At 29.5% G+C, this 15734-nt stretch overlaps 1 protein-coding gene across 3 annotated transcripts in view; it reads right to left on the bottom strand.

Moving 5' to 3' along the window:
* Positions 1–2397: 2397 nt before the first annotated feature.
* LOC129964000 (sterol O-acyltransferase 1-like) overlaps positions 2398–15734 on the bottom strand; it is a 49256-nt gene continuing 35919 nt past the window's right edge. The window contains exons 6-13 of one of the 3 annotated variants that reach the window (XM_056078649.1): positions 15397–15522; positions 13951–14026; positions 12088–12181; positions 10836–11109; positions 9687–9785; positions 9476–9605; positions 6022–6164; positions 2398–2589 (exon numbers count right to left, since the gene is read on the bottom strand). In XM_056078649.1, coding sequence (XP_055934624.1) covers positions 2521–2589; positions 6022–6164; positions 9476–9605; positions 9687–9785; positions 10836–11109; positions 12088–12181; positions 13951–14026; positions 15397–15522 — 1011 coding nt within the window. In that variant the 3' untranslated portion in view covers positions 2398–2520. Of the gene's footprint in view, positions 2590–6021; positions 6165–9475; positions 9606–9686; positions 9786–10835; positions 11110–12087; positions 12182–13950; positions 14027–15396; positions 15523–15734 lie in introns of those variants that run through there. The other 2 variants (XM_056078648.1, XM_056078650.1) reach the window with 2 other exon arrangements.

Raw genomic sequence — 15734 nt, 5'->3', positions numbered from 1 at the left:
TTAAGTTAGTGGGAATTGAAAATGCATATTTAATTTATTAATATTAAAATGTTAACCACTATTTTAAAATCGAAGAACTGATATTTTGTCATTTAGAAGTTACATTTAGAACACAGAAAATAAAACATAAGATCACGAGAATTATTAACAAATTTAATCAAATATTTAAAATATTATCATTACCTTATAGCATTCCCTCCTTTTTATATATGAGACTATAACTAGACAGATGTATATTTTGTAGAGTAAATATTATGAAATTCTAAACATAAATATAGAATACCTAAATCAACGGCTGACTGCCTTTTTATCAGAAATTGCTATGTTTTCCTAAACTCCTACAGTTTTCAACTATCAAATACCATTCTTAGCCAGATTTTGAGATCAAATTGTAATCATTAAAATTTGTCTTTGTTTTGATTTCCAGGCTATTCAAAGAATTTAAAAGTAATCTTAATGAATCTTTCTAATACATATGTTTTAAAAAGACATTCTACTTATTTTTTTTTAGAATTTGATTTTTTTTCTATCTTGGTATTTTTAATATAATTAAAATGTTTTGTTTAATAATTTAAAATTTACAGTAAATTTATACTTTAAATTAAAATGGGCATTAATAATTTTATTAATTAGTATAAAGAATAAAAGAAGTTTGATGAAAGAAACGGTTTATTTCTCTTATGGAATCTTATTTTACTAGATTACATAGTTTTTTAAATTAAATTTTATTCTAGTATTGCAGCATTTTTTTTATCAGGTAGGGTATTAATTAAGAAAAAAAAGCCATATTGAAGTCTTTCTGTAATGCAAGTTGAATACTTAGATTATGGCCGTCTCAAAAATAGAACTTGCTTTTTTTAGTATTTAAATCCTAGTATATGTGGTTCAAGTTATGTTCTTAAATCTTACCTGCTAAAGACTATTCCTGACTTTCAGCAGTAGATTTCAAAATTTCACAATGAAATAAATCACTGATGAATATTATAAGGGTGGTGATTTTAATAGCTCCAGCACTTGAATTCATTTGAGTTCATCAATGGATTGGATGCATATTTTTTTTCTCTGGTTTGGCTTCAAGCAAACATTTTAATTGGAAGTTAGTATTTTCCAGATCAAGTATAAGTAATTTTATTGTTTTTGAGCATTCTAGATATGAACTTGGTAAAGTAGGACTAGAAGAAAAGTCAATCAAATTTAATAAATAGAGATGTAATTATAAACTATTGTGAAGAAATACAGGTCATGGCAAGAAATGGTTACGAAGCCAAGAGAGAAAAGGAATATAAAAGATAAATTCTGACATCTTGCCAAATGAAAAGAAAGTAAAGTAACTTTCAATTGTGTTCTTTAACAAAGTATTTAAACTGAATAAACTATTAACACAGTTTGGTTTTATGTGTGGAATTTTATTAACTATTTAGGTTTCAAATAATAATTTAAATTTGTAGATTCGAAAAATTCGGGGGGGGGGGGGTTACATATGGAAATATCTAGTACTTTCTGATGAACAAATTTAAAGGGATATCTTAAATACTATCATGTCCAAAAATTGACTACTCTCTTTATCTAAAGACAGAATGAAATACATCCATTTTTATGAAACATATTGCTTGAAACTTATGTTAAATCCTATTGACATATGTTTGATATTTTTCAGATTCTTATCAGAATTTTTAATTTAAGATTTTAGAATAAGATTTGGAAATTATAACAGTTTACATTTCTTATCCATACTTGATAACATAATTAAATATTAATATTTGCTTCATTTTGGGCAGGTGAAAACAAAATGATGATAAAATGAATTGAACATTTATTGAGGCCTTTTGAATTGAAATAATTTTTGATAAAATCCGAAACTATGATATTGATTTTGAATACATCTATTAATAGCACAGAATATGGTGGTGGATGGAACATTGTCACACAACTATAAAAGCAAATAACTTGTTGCACTAATTAACTTCAGAACATTGAAATAATAAGAGATAAGCAAACAATGGATAGTTTGTTAAATATTTCTTTAAAAATTTTTATAGGGATCAAAGATTGTTTTATTTTTTACAAATACTGAAGGATTCTTTACTCATTATGAATTGGTAACATTCTTATGACATTGGTAACATATTATAAGTCTTATTATATCTTTAAATGGACTATAATGGTTAAATTAGAGGCGATTTTAAGTCAGTAATATTTAAATGTTTTTGTTGCATGTTTTAAAATTTTATGCCATGTGTTAAAATCTGAAATTTCCATTTATAACTATCAACATACTTTTAAGAGTGGGGGCATTGAATAATATTAATGAGCTTAATCTTTTATTTGAAACATACTTATTATAAAATTTAAAAAGTAATGAACTCAGTAATTTATTTCAGAAAATTAAACATTCTTATTATTAATAAAAATACAATTTTATTTTTAAATACAATGATTTATCATCTTTAAACAATTGATGAATTTGTTTCATGAAATGAAGGTGACTAAATTCTCGATGCTTTTGTACAGAGTAGATACTTAAGGAAAAGCGATGATATTACATGATTTACTCCATGACCTTGGTATACAGAAATCTAGCAATGGATCCTGAAAAGAAAATAATGTAAATTGAAGGCAACTAATTTTCAATCATAGAACAAAATTAAATATTTTTGCTTACTCCGTGAAGCACCATTTTCATGCTTTTCAAGAGATTGACATGTAATTAAAATTTTAAAAAACAACTTTGATCATTATCGGCTTTTATTTTTTTAAATGAATTTGCATTAGTAAAGTTAAGATGATAGTATATTTCACATTGAATTGAATAAAATTAAGCATTTATTAGAAAAGTGAGAATAATCGTAGCTTAATTGCATATCTTAAATATTACTTATACATTTCTTATTTTATACAATTTATATGCATACAAATGGGTGTTTAAATAATAATAATAATAAATACTTTGTCATCTGATGTGCTGATTGCCTGTGAATGTTAAGTACTTTATTAAGAATTGGATTATTATATTGTTAAAACACTAATTAAAAAACATTCAAACAAAATAAGGAAGCGTTTCAATGAAGTCCATTCCATCTTTGAGGGAAAGTGAATAGCTTTATTTTCTTTATCAGCATTAATAAATTTATCTTTTTTTCAACTGTGAATAATTCTGAAATCATAACATTAATATCACAACCCATATGCTTCCCAAAAATGATATCTGTTCTCTGAAGATTCTAGCCTTCTTTGTCCATGAACATAATTTCTTTTGTGACATTTTCATTGTTGATATTACATTCATACAGTTTTAGATCTGAGAACTTAATGAAACAATTCTTTATGGTTTCAAGTTTGATTTGATTTCCTTCTAGAGAGATAATGGTTTTGCTCTTTTCCTCCGAATGTTTATTTCCTGTTGTGATGCTTTGAAGTACCTTGGTAACTCAATAAAAAATGTGAACTATCATTCAATTTTTTTTCCTTTATAACTTATTGGCAGTGTTTTAACATTTTTGAAATACCTGGATTTCTATGTCTTTCTTGCGAGTATAGAAATCATTCTCATCACTTCCATTAGCATTGGGATCAAGTAAGAGAGGGGTGATTTTTAAAATGCTTGCTGTTATCATAAGATTAGAAAAGAGGCTATTATCATCAAAATTGTAAACATACTTCTCCTTGATTTCCATAAGTATCACTTAACAGATCTTTAAACCATTCATCAACTTCTTCAGCTATCAAATCTTTAAATGCCCTACCACAATATGACTAAATTTTATAGAATTTTTGATGCCATTCAGTTTAAAAAGAAAAATGTAGAGCTTACAATTTCTTTTGATTTTTCTATAAGGATAACTCAAATTATTTACAAGGTAAGTGCAATTGATTATTTAGTAACTCGCGGAACACATAAATTACATTGTGTACAATGTAATTCGTGTCTCTTTTTTCAAGAACATGTAGCATGCACAACTTGTGCTTCTAACTTTTACTAGAGTATTAAAGAATGCAGAAAACTTTTTTAATATTCTGGCTGGAAATTTTTATAAAAGTTAAATATCTTTGGGAAAATGAATATTATTCGAATCTTAGGTTTCGCATTAGTATTAGCATAGAATATTACTAAAGTTTTGCACTCGTGAATATCTAATGTTTATTTCTATTTCATTTCTTTGTATTAAATATTAGAAAGTTATCTATATTTATATAAAGCTCAATGTATGTGCGTGTGTGTTGGCGTTCTACAGACCAGACCGTTTGACCTACAGCTACCAAATTTGGCACATGTATACCTTGGAGGTCGGGAATGTGCACCTAGGGTCCCTTTTTTTGAATTTTTAATTAGAATTTTAATTATTAATTAAAAACTAACTTTCCCGCCAAAAAAATCTTTTCATTTTCCCCACCGCCAAATGAGTAAGGCTTCAGTTTTTTTCCCCAACAGTAATGAGGCTAGGCTTAAGATTTTTCGGCTGATTATTTCAAAGGATTCTATTTATTTTCTTAATGTTTGATGCATTTAAAATTATACATCGTTAATTAATCGACCTTTCAGATTCATTCTGAAGTACTTTTGAATTAAAATAAAACAGAATAAAGGAAATTAAAAATTTCTGATCTGCATAGCGTTACCCCAAGTGGCGTAGAAAAACTCACGCATTTGCGTTACAGTAACTGGCGTTGAAAATTCACGCATGCGCATTGTGTTCTGATTGTTGACATGACAACCATTATCAACGGATGATTTAAATTATTTTTAGGTTAGTTGCATGCTTTTATAATTAAATTGTATTTATGATAGTTACATATTTTTTGTATATGCTTATAGTTTTAAGTACATCGTTTTTTAAGTAGTTTTTTTTTAACCTGTTTTCAACCGATTATTTTAAACAATTCGTTTTATTTTCTTAATGTTTGATGCACTTAAAATTAAACATTGTTAATTAATCGATCTCGTCATGATGAATCTGTGAAAATTTTGGTGAAAAAGTCTTGAGATATTACATAAATTAAGAAAGATATTCTTTAGTGCCCATAAAGTTTAAACGCTCAGTGACTCTGTTATCAGTAATTATATTATAAAATATGCTTTGTTTCAGTAAAAAAATATTATTATATTAATTGCAGATTAATTCTTTCCACTTTAATTTAAAGCATAAATTCTACGGGAGCTAACAGAAAATTAGAGAGATACATATTACGTTATGACTGAAGGCCTTTATAATATTATGAGTGAATTATATGACTATCAAAATTTGAAGTTTTAAAATATTTTGATAAAGAAGCTATTAAAGTAAGAATTGCAAAAAATATTTAATTATTAAAATTTTAACGAACGTTAAGATTGGCGAATCGGCTGGTCGCCAAAGGCGGCTAATCTACAATAATTCTGTAAAAATATGCATTATAATGATGGTTCTTCCAATTTAATTTCTCAATAAGGCACCTGAACATTAATGTTAAAAGAAAGGAATATCAGATATTGCAAATTGGCGGACATATCTGCAAAGATTATAAGGTGGTATAAATTTCTTTGAAACTCGTACTACTCAGTAACATAATATATTCTGCAGTACCTTTGCTACACTAGGAATGCATTCTAATCGTGTCGAAAAGCTAATTTCCAAACCATTATATATTGTTAAAAAATTAAATTTTTCCTGCGCGCAAACATTTTAAATAAAAATACTGCAGTTCCTCTGCGATCAAATCTGATCGAGTTCCTATGAAAGTTTTCAATTTTATTACTTTAGACCAATCAATGACTATCTCGGAAATGGAATCATATGACTAAATCATTTTCCCTGAGGTAATCACTGAAATAGACTAAAATTGTCTCATTATTCCCATTGGTACCTAATGCCTATCTATAGTGTTTTAGAAATAGTTATTAGATCACAACTAGAATAAGCACTCTGCATATTTTTATGATATTTACAATAAAGCGTCATAAAAATATAATAGTGTACAATATTTTTGTGTTGTGCTAGTAATAGTTTCAGATGAAAGTACAATAGAGATATAAATGATAATTACATCTAGCCCTTTGCAGTTGTTTCTTGCATGCCATTCCAGAGTGTACAAAATTATAACCAAACCCCATCCGGCAAACAGCATGCTCCACATGAACGTATTCCAGAATTGGCCAGTTTTCTTATTTGTTATAAATATTACAGGAACTGAAAAAGAAAACTATAATAAGTAAATTCTTAAATTAAAACACGGACTGTTTAAAAGATATCGTAATATAAAGAAAGTAATAAGTCAATCTTGATGATTTCTGAAAAGTTGATCATGATAACATCAAGAAACTCGGAACTAAATATTCGTTAATTAATAAATTAATTTGATTATATATAGTTAGTAATTTATAAAGTTGTTTCCCAGCGCCAGTTGGTTCCACAGTAAGAAAGACAGTTTTAGGAACAGCTCTGCTGAATTCCGGGCTTGGCCGCTATTTGGTGACAAATTGAAAATTTTCAGAACCAGCAGGAATTTTAGCGATATGACCAATAGGACGTGAATTCTGAATAAGACGATTCTGCTAGAATTTTCTGTGCTCAGCCTCGAAAGTTATAAAATATCGGGAGAATGAGTCAGTTTGGTCAGTTGAGTTGAGCGGTAAGCATTGAGTCGTGTGCTGAGCAGCCAGTTGCATAGTAAGTCATTTGTGAGTTGGCATTCAAATTCAGCGAAAATGAATAGATAGTAAAGAATAGCAAGTGAAGAGAAATTTTTCCACTTACATAAATAAGTTGAAAGCTTTAGTATTAAATCATTTCATCATTTGGTTATACATTAATTAAATGCTAAGAGATAAAGATTTCAGATTTAACATTTAAACATTTATGTTTTAAAAAATGTTAAATATAGTTGTATCAGGTTCTGCGTTCAGCATATTTTTTATGTATGACTATATGTGTTATGATAAGCTATTTTTGGAATAAACTTATAAGGACATTCATACATATTTCCAGTATCCTGGAGATCGGATGACAAGGGAGGTATTGATGTCCCAGGGGCTCTTATGGGGTGCCATTGGAACAAAATTAATGTAATTATTACATGAAGTAGCAAAAAGACAATATCATACTCCGAGCCTTATCTATATTTACTTAAAAATAGGGAGGGCGTGAAAAATTTATATTATTCCCGGGCGCCTGTTATCTCTACTGCTTATCAGCCTAATGCTTATCGTATGTTAAGACCGGAGGTTAAGAATCTGGCATTCAAGGACGCCATGGAAGCATCGCGAAAATCGGCAATCAGCCTGATACAAGCTAGGAATAAAAAACAATAAATTCCATTATTTTTGCTGAAAACTCAAGAAAATTTAGCTCAATTATATCAATTAAAAAAAAAACGGAAAGTTTAAGTACTTTAAAATGTTTGAAGGTATGTGTTCATTTTGTTCGTGCTATTTTTTGCATATTTTGCCAAGTACCGGGTGCGCCATAAATTCTTCAAAAAAATCGTAATAAAAAAAATAATGTTGGAAAAAAATTGCGGTTTGCGGCAGTGCGTTAAAAAATCTTTGGATTTTTTTTCTCATTAAAAATGATTAAAAAATGATAGGTAGGTGGTGGTAATACTTCAGATTAAAACGGTTTATGCAAATCAGGATACCTATAAAACATAAGGCTGGAAATGGATCCGTCATTCGATATCAGCTGCAGTTATTGGATCAAGCATTAGTGGTTAAACTTTTTTATAAGAACGGTGAATCCATGACTAAAACATTATGAAAGTTCTGCGCGGTGAATACTGAATTTAGTGCACTGTTTTGAGGAAACGGGCAGTTTGAAGAATCGTCCATGTTGTACAAAGTGTCATGGAAAATTTGGGAACCGAGACATCAATGCAGTGCATGTGAGTGGAGAGAGTAACGGGGATTCCAGAAATGTCGATCCGACGCTTTTTGTGAGGAATCTTGAAACTGCATCTATACAAGAAACAGGCGCTTCACCAATTATGGCTGAAAGATTCCGATGAAAAACAACTCTTTGCAACATGGGTGCTTGCACAAATGGAACGTAACCCACAACAGTTGCTGAACATCATGTGGACAGATGGAACCCACTTTTCCTTGCATTGTGCAATAAGTAAAACAGTTGTATCTGGGGGACATCTCATCCTCGATGTCGATCCTCGTGAGTACACAACCAAACCATTACATTATCCGCTTGCGACTGTTTGATGTAGTCTCACCGCCTCCTCCAATCTGGGCCCTTTCTTTCTTTTCTTTTGAAGAGCGTTGTCCTGTATCTGATTGGAAAACATGTTCCGTTTCTTAAGTTAGGTATCTTAGGTTTTTGCGAGATCACGTTGTGTCTGCTTTGCAACAAAGGCATGCATTACCTGCCATCACCATCTAGGATGATGCCTTGTCAAACTTTGCTCGTTTCATCAAAATTTTTCCTAGATACATTCATTGAGGACCGAGGGATAAGCCGAGTGTGTAAGATTAAATAACCATACCGATTGCCGCCAGACCTTACTCCTGTGGACTTTTGCTTGTGAGGAATCTAAAGTCTCGTGTGTACCAGGGTTCTCCAGCCACTTTGCTGGAATTGAAAGATGCCATTCAGCGGGTCGTAGGTGGCATTGATGCTGACATGCTACCCTCAACTGTAATAGGCAAAGTTACGCGCCTTACTTGCTTAATACCTTGTGGTGGCTGTCATGTTGAACATCTTTTGCTTTAAAATAAGATGCACTACGTTATGTTACTATTTTTGGTTTATGCAAATCAGGAAAACAATCTCAATTTGACGTGTAAGTGCCATTTATTTATTTATTTATTTTTTTTTTTTTTTTTGTAATAGGACACAAAAAAATTTTTAATATATTTTTCATCCAAACATCTGAAGGCCGGGATAGCCTGGTTGGTAGAGCGTTAGATTCGCGTCCCTTAGGTTACGCGTTCGAACTTGGTGGTTCTTGCTTGGTGGCTGACGCGCGTATAAATCTGTTGTGGTCACAAAGTCCTCCATGTCGAGAGTAATACCACTGGGGGTACTGGATTAGGGGTGATCGTTCTCTGATGCAGGTCTAAATTACGATCTGTGGATGAGTGAAGGAAATGCTTGATTGAAGTCCGCCCCGTAAAAAGGGTTGTGATGTTCTCTTGGCCCTAGATGGCGCTACAATAAAAACAAGAGACGCTCTCTCACCGGCTTAAAATCGCTGTCTTCGTAACATCGGGCTTGTCCATGGCAAGTGCCATAAGAAACAACAACATATTCCCGTAAGCAGCAATTTTTTTTGAGCATTATTTTACTATGATTTTTTGACGTTTGCATACATTTATGGTTCACCCAGTATTTAACAACATATATCTGAGAAAACCGACAAGATTATTAATAACTCTTCTTTTATTTTCGTAATATGCAGTAATATCTTATTATTGCGTTCAGATATTATTAAAAAATTATTTTTTATAACTTAGTTACAACGCAGTGTCAATCAAAGTACATTTCAAAATTCTTACCTCCTATTGTTAAATATGTAACTGCTAATATAGGATAGAAAAATCCTAATGACAAAGCGATTATGTATTCATGCACTAAAGATGAAACAAAAAAGACTGCTATTAAAGCCATTGATCTACTTAATCCTACCTGAAATGAAAATAAATTTTCTATGAAATATTGGCTTTGACGTCTTTGAAAAAATCAACTTTCAAATTACCAAAAACTTACATCAATTGATTCCGCGTAGATGTACGTATATAGCCAGTCATGGACAACTATATTCCATTTTCTGTAATACTGAGAGAAAGAAGTACTGTTCCACCAATCCTGCAATAAATAAAAATAAGCAATACAGTATTTTTTATATCGAAATCAAACAGTAAAACTTATTATTTAATCTCGAAAGAAATGTTACAATTATCTTATAGAAAACATATGCAATAATGCTGAAGTTAGCTCTAATAGGAAGTTATCAAAATTAGATTAAGTAATAGAAAAATTTGATAAGTTTCGAAGTTTTATTTTTCCTCTGGGAGAGAAGACAAAGAAAAGGCAAAAATAAGGAATAAAATATTTTGAGTGCAAAAACTATTAGTAGGATTATAAAATCAGTCGATAATTTCAATAATTCGAGATTCTGATATTTAAATTTTATTCAAATGCAAAAGTCTTATAATTTGTTAAGAAAGAGCAGCAAGTTATATTTAAAATAATTTATTTTTGACCATATTATAGCCAATTTAACAAAACCTAACAAAAAAAAATGTGTATAAATATGTGAAATTTTAAAACGTATCTATTAGAGAATTGCAGGACAGAACATTCTCCACTTTTATTTAATTTCATTCGTTTCAGGTTCGTAAAAATGAATTTTATATTCGATTTTTGATTTATATCTAGAGATGTGAGATTTTACTTATCAGTGAGTATTAGTGGCTTTGCAGTATTTTATTATTTTCACTACCCAGTTTTTAATTAACCATTCATTGAATCGAAATTTGATTTCGTATCAATAGTGCCACCTGGTAGCGAATTTGAGAAACGATAAATCTGAAGATTTAAAAAATCCTTCTGTTTAGTACATCAATAAGTGTGTGTTTTAAAACAAATTATTTTTAATTAAATTTTTACGTTAAAGACTGTGATATGGTGCATTCATTAGAAAATTCTACTTTACAAATTAAAACCTTTTTAAACTTATAAATGTAGAATTAATTTTGAAATTCATTTTTAGTTAAGGAAAAAAAAAATTCAAATTTATATATTCGCAAATATTTTACAAGTGAGTTGAAAATATCTTTTTTTGTTTTAAGGCATTTATAAATTTTAAAATTTAAATATTTACATTTAAAATATTTCAATTGTTTCCTGCCTTACCTGATAAAATTCTCTGTCACCAAAACGCAACATTTCGGCAAAGAAATTCAGCCAGCTGTGCAAAACGGCATAAAACATCACAAACATTGTCAAAGCGCCTATGACCATGGATCCTGCATACATCAGAGACAGTTCTGTTAGAGAGAACGGAGTGATTCCAGTGTTTTGAAAAACATCCACCATAAATCTTAGGATTCCAGAGTAGCAGATGAAAATGCAGGCAAAAAATTTAAACAACTGAGCTAAAGCGAACTTGTAGTTGATTTCTTTTCTCCTGTAAATATAAAGGAAAAATAATTCACTTTATCAAATTTCACACACAAAAAAAAAAAATCACACAATTTTTAAACATAATATTTTTTATTTATGCTGCAATATTAATTGAATCGCTTAGTGATTGTAATGTAATAGAAATACTTTTGAAAATTTTGAATTCAATAAATATACAATTAAAACATTTAATAACGTATATTCGTATAGCCGGACAGATCAACTTCCATAAGAGGGATTTTGCTCAGAATCTGACAGAAATCTGCAAACATGGTGTAAAGACCGTACACTAAATCTCATCCGTCTAGCTCAAAGCGTTTTTGAGTTATCTTTGTCACAGACAGACAGACTGACATTTTCCAAAAAAGGATTTTTCGAACTCGGTGAGGTCTAAAAGGTGCGTCGTCTTCGTCAAAATCTCGAATTAGAATTTTTTGACGATTACAATATTTTCTTTATACTTCGTACACGATAAAGTAAATAGTTATTATGTCGTGTTACAACATGATATATTATGAAATTCCTCAAATTTGTATAACTTGTACATATTTGTATAACTATGGATATATGAAGAATCTTAATTCGGAAAGTTTTTAGTTATCAGTTTACTGATCACAGAAAAAAAAAAACTTTAAATTAACAGGTAGTAAAGGGAAGGATAATGGAAAATCTAAAAGTATTTTTACCTTAATTTTTACTCATTTAAAGGAGCAACTAATCTGGGAAAGTTTTTGATATTCACTAAAATAGAATTCCAAAATGTCAATAAATTTAATCAAAATATATTTAATAATAAAAGTGCTTGAATATGATCCTTATAATTATTTTAAACCAATTGTTTTAATAAGTTTTAATATATATTTTTTGATTTTTAAAATAATTTTTCCATATTGATAAATATTAACATCTAAACTTATTGCGACTAAGATTATTTAATGAAAGATAAAAATGAATTTCAGTCAAGATTTAATCAACAACTTACCTTGGGTATGAGTCTCTATAAATTAAAACAGGAGCAAAGAGATAAAATGTGTAATGCTTGATGGTGGGATAAAGATTATGTTCTTGATTTCCATCTGAATAAAAAAAAATATATAAATAAAATTAGTGACATGCAGGGGAACATAAGTATTTTAGTGTATTTCTGTTTTATTACTTTATATTGTAGAAGATGAAAGGTTTAAAACTTTGAACAAAGAAAATACAATTTTTAATAATTTTGCTTTCATTGAACAATAACAAATAAAAGAATCTATAAAATTCTGAACTGTTATTTTAATAAAATATTCTTGGAGAGAACATCGAAAGGACTAAAATGTTGATGGGAGTATCAATAAGAACGAAGCTGAACTGAAGCACTAGGTACAAAGGTTGGATTTACAACAGGTTTTGCTATATCAGGTTTAGCAAAACCAGGCTATACCTGATACAGCAAAACATGTTTTTCAATTACATTTAATACAGCTAGTAACCGAATCTTTTGCCATCAAGAAGAAACCATGTTCTCGATGAGTATCGGTTTTCGCTCTGAGACTGGTAGCCATGCAAATATAATTTCAAATTGGGATTTTGCTTCTTTAGAAGGGCTATTGATGATGATATGCCGTTAATCTTTGATGGTGATTGACGGATGAGTGAAGAGAGGAAAGAAAGGGCTTTACTGGAGGAAACGCGTAATCTTCAGAGATATGAAAACCATTACAAGGGGGTAAAATACAGTAATGTCTGGGGATCTAATATATAAAGCTGGGGTGGGGGAGGAAGACATCACGCAAGCTAATAACGTCTCGGAGACAAGATGACAAACTCGGCTATATTGACCTGTATCCCAAGCTGTGATGCTGTATCAAATGGATGTAGTTTCACCCTATTTAAAACGATACGACATCGAAAAAATTACCAATCGAATCTAAAAACTGATATCGAACACTTTATACTCTTATTCATTTTTGCGCCTGATATTTTTAAGTATATGAGAAAAGTTCCAGGTTGATATGGTGTTGCCAAATCCTACTGAGCACTGCATTTGTTCCGTATTTGCAAGGAATTTACCGTATTTGTTTCAGCTTGAATTTACAGGGAAGAGATGTATAAGTACAAACAAGGTAATAATCAAATACGAATTAGAATTGTTATTTATAACAGAAGGACATTAAATAACATGTTAATTTATTGTTCAATGTTGTGATTTATTACTTTATAGAGTATCTGGAACTATTTAGGGAGCTATGTATATATATTATTTAGCTTTCATCTTCACCTATCGGTTATACTACTATGATTTTTTTAATGAGATTATTTGCATATACTGCAAATGACTTCTTAAACTTTGGGATAATATAAGAAGTTTTATCACTTTTATATCATAATTGGTAGGAGGTTTTACTATTTTTATATCGTAGTTCTGTTGAATTATTAGAATTTGGCTTTCTTTCAAACTTCGTACTTTGAAATTAAATTTGACCTGTTAGCAACTGAAAAAGAAACAAGTAATGGTAAGGCACATTTTTATATTTAAAGAAAGCTACATTTATTAAAGAATCATTCGAAAATAATTTTGTGATATATATTTTTCAATTTATATTTTGATTATAGATGCTTTTAAAAATTTTGTTATTTACTTAAAAGAAGAAAGGGAAAATGATTTAACGTTAAAATTTCTTTTGCAAATAATTAAAAATATAGATATCAACGATTTTGTGTTATTTTTCTTTTCTTTTAACGTATGATTCACAGGAGCTACATAAATTCTACCGAAAAGAATAATCATGCTAGAAAAAACAACCATTTAGTAACATGCAAGAAAACGGGAGGTTTAATCTTAATGTTCGAGCATTTACTTTACCTTTTGATGGCTTGTACTGAAGAACTCGAGGAGCACTTTCCCTCACAAATGAATAAACCTTCATGTAAATTCGTACCTAATAAAAAAAATAATTTAAAACTCATTTTAATGATTTTGTTATTTTTGTCTTATAGATGAAAAACATTTTATAATCGCGAAAAATTCAACTTCGAGAATTTCATGAATCTTGAAGTTTTCCACTTTTGTAAATCCGTGAGTCAATTTTTTTGAACTGATATCTATCTGATTATATGTGATAGATATGTGATGAGCATGTGATAATCAAAAAAAAAAAAAAATGGGACGAATTAAATTAGATAAATGATCTTGCTAATGGAATTGCAGAATTATCAGATTTTGAACCAAATTTTTCAAAAGAGAAATTGTCTCTTGTACTTATTAATCCATGTGTATAAAAACAAGTAAATTCAAAAACCAGATAAAACTAGATGAGTAAAATTTGGAATATAGTCATTACATTTAAACTGCAGATAAGTATAAATTTTGTGCGAATTCTAACAACGAATGGGAAGAAGTACTTTTGCAAAATTCACATATTCAATTCTATTAACTACACGAAAATAAACACAAAATCAATCATGTCTCTAAAGTATACAAGAAAATTGAGAGGAGAATTTTCCCTGTGGTTGTTCATTAATAAACGGTGAACTTACATGAAGTAATAGTACGAATTTACGTAGAGCTATAATTGCATCATAAATGTCATCATTTGTAAAATTTAACTGTACGTTGTTTTAAGTTGTTATGTGACATTATATCTTTTATTCTTTCACCTGCAACGCACTGGATTCTAAAATTAATTCAGTAGATCTGACATGTCATCACATAACATGAAATGATTCCTTTGAAAAAAATACACGCAGTAGCGAATTATTTCTCTAGATGGCTGCCTAAGGCCGTTAGACTCAAAGAGGGAGCAAGGAAGGTCGATAAAAAACTTATATTCCTGGTTGCTAAATAAATAAGTATTTAAAAAATAGAAATTCACTGAATTATAAAATATTAGCATGTGAAAACTTTACCAAGTATAATTGGTCAAACACTTATACATTCCATTATGTTCACTTTGTAATTAGAATATTAACGAAATCTATTGTTTTCTTCAGAAATATTGTATGCAAGTATCGATATTGGATAGACCGAAGTCATAATAAATAAATAATACATTTTTACATTAATTAAATTTAATAAAAAAAGATTAATGAAAAAAAATAGTTAACTTGTTAAAAATGTATTGAAATGTTAAACTGTAGCATTTCATTTCTGCAACATTTTTACAGTTTACTGACAGAGAAACCTGATAACACGCACTGTCTACGACCGCATAATACCGGAATTCAACGCTCAGTATACCAAGTATTCATGTTTTAAATGTTAAAAAATAAAAATAGTCTACATAACAGATCAAATAGATATTTCCCTCACCTGTTCGCACATTATTGAAAAATGAATAATTGGCTTGAAGACGTTTTGAAGCATTACATATGCCGTTCCTACAAACATAAGAACACTCGTTGCAATAAACAGCCACAAGAAGACGAAATCTGCAATCTAATTTGAAAGAAAGCAAAAATTAAGACAAAAATAATCAGAATCAAGTGAAAATGTAATAAATTATTTAAAAGCATTCTTTGTTTTTTTAAAGCTAAAAAGTAGAAGATAATTTTCATTAAAATTCAAAACAAAAATTTTCGAATGAACGATGTTAAAAACAATGCGATGATAAGTTACTATGAAAATAAAAAAAGGCATTCCGCAGTTTT

Source organism: Argiope bruennichi, chromosome 3, assembly GCF_947563725.1.
Source record: "Argiope bruennichi chromosome 3, qqArgBrue1.1, whole genome shotgun sequence".
Taxonomy (NCBI): domain Eukaryota; kingdom Metazoa; phylum Arthropoda; class Arachnida; order Araneae; family Araneidae; genus Argiope; species Argiope bruennichi.
Note: the sequence above shows the minus strand (reverse complement) of the source record. Positions and strands in the feature narration are given on the sequence as shown.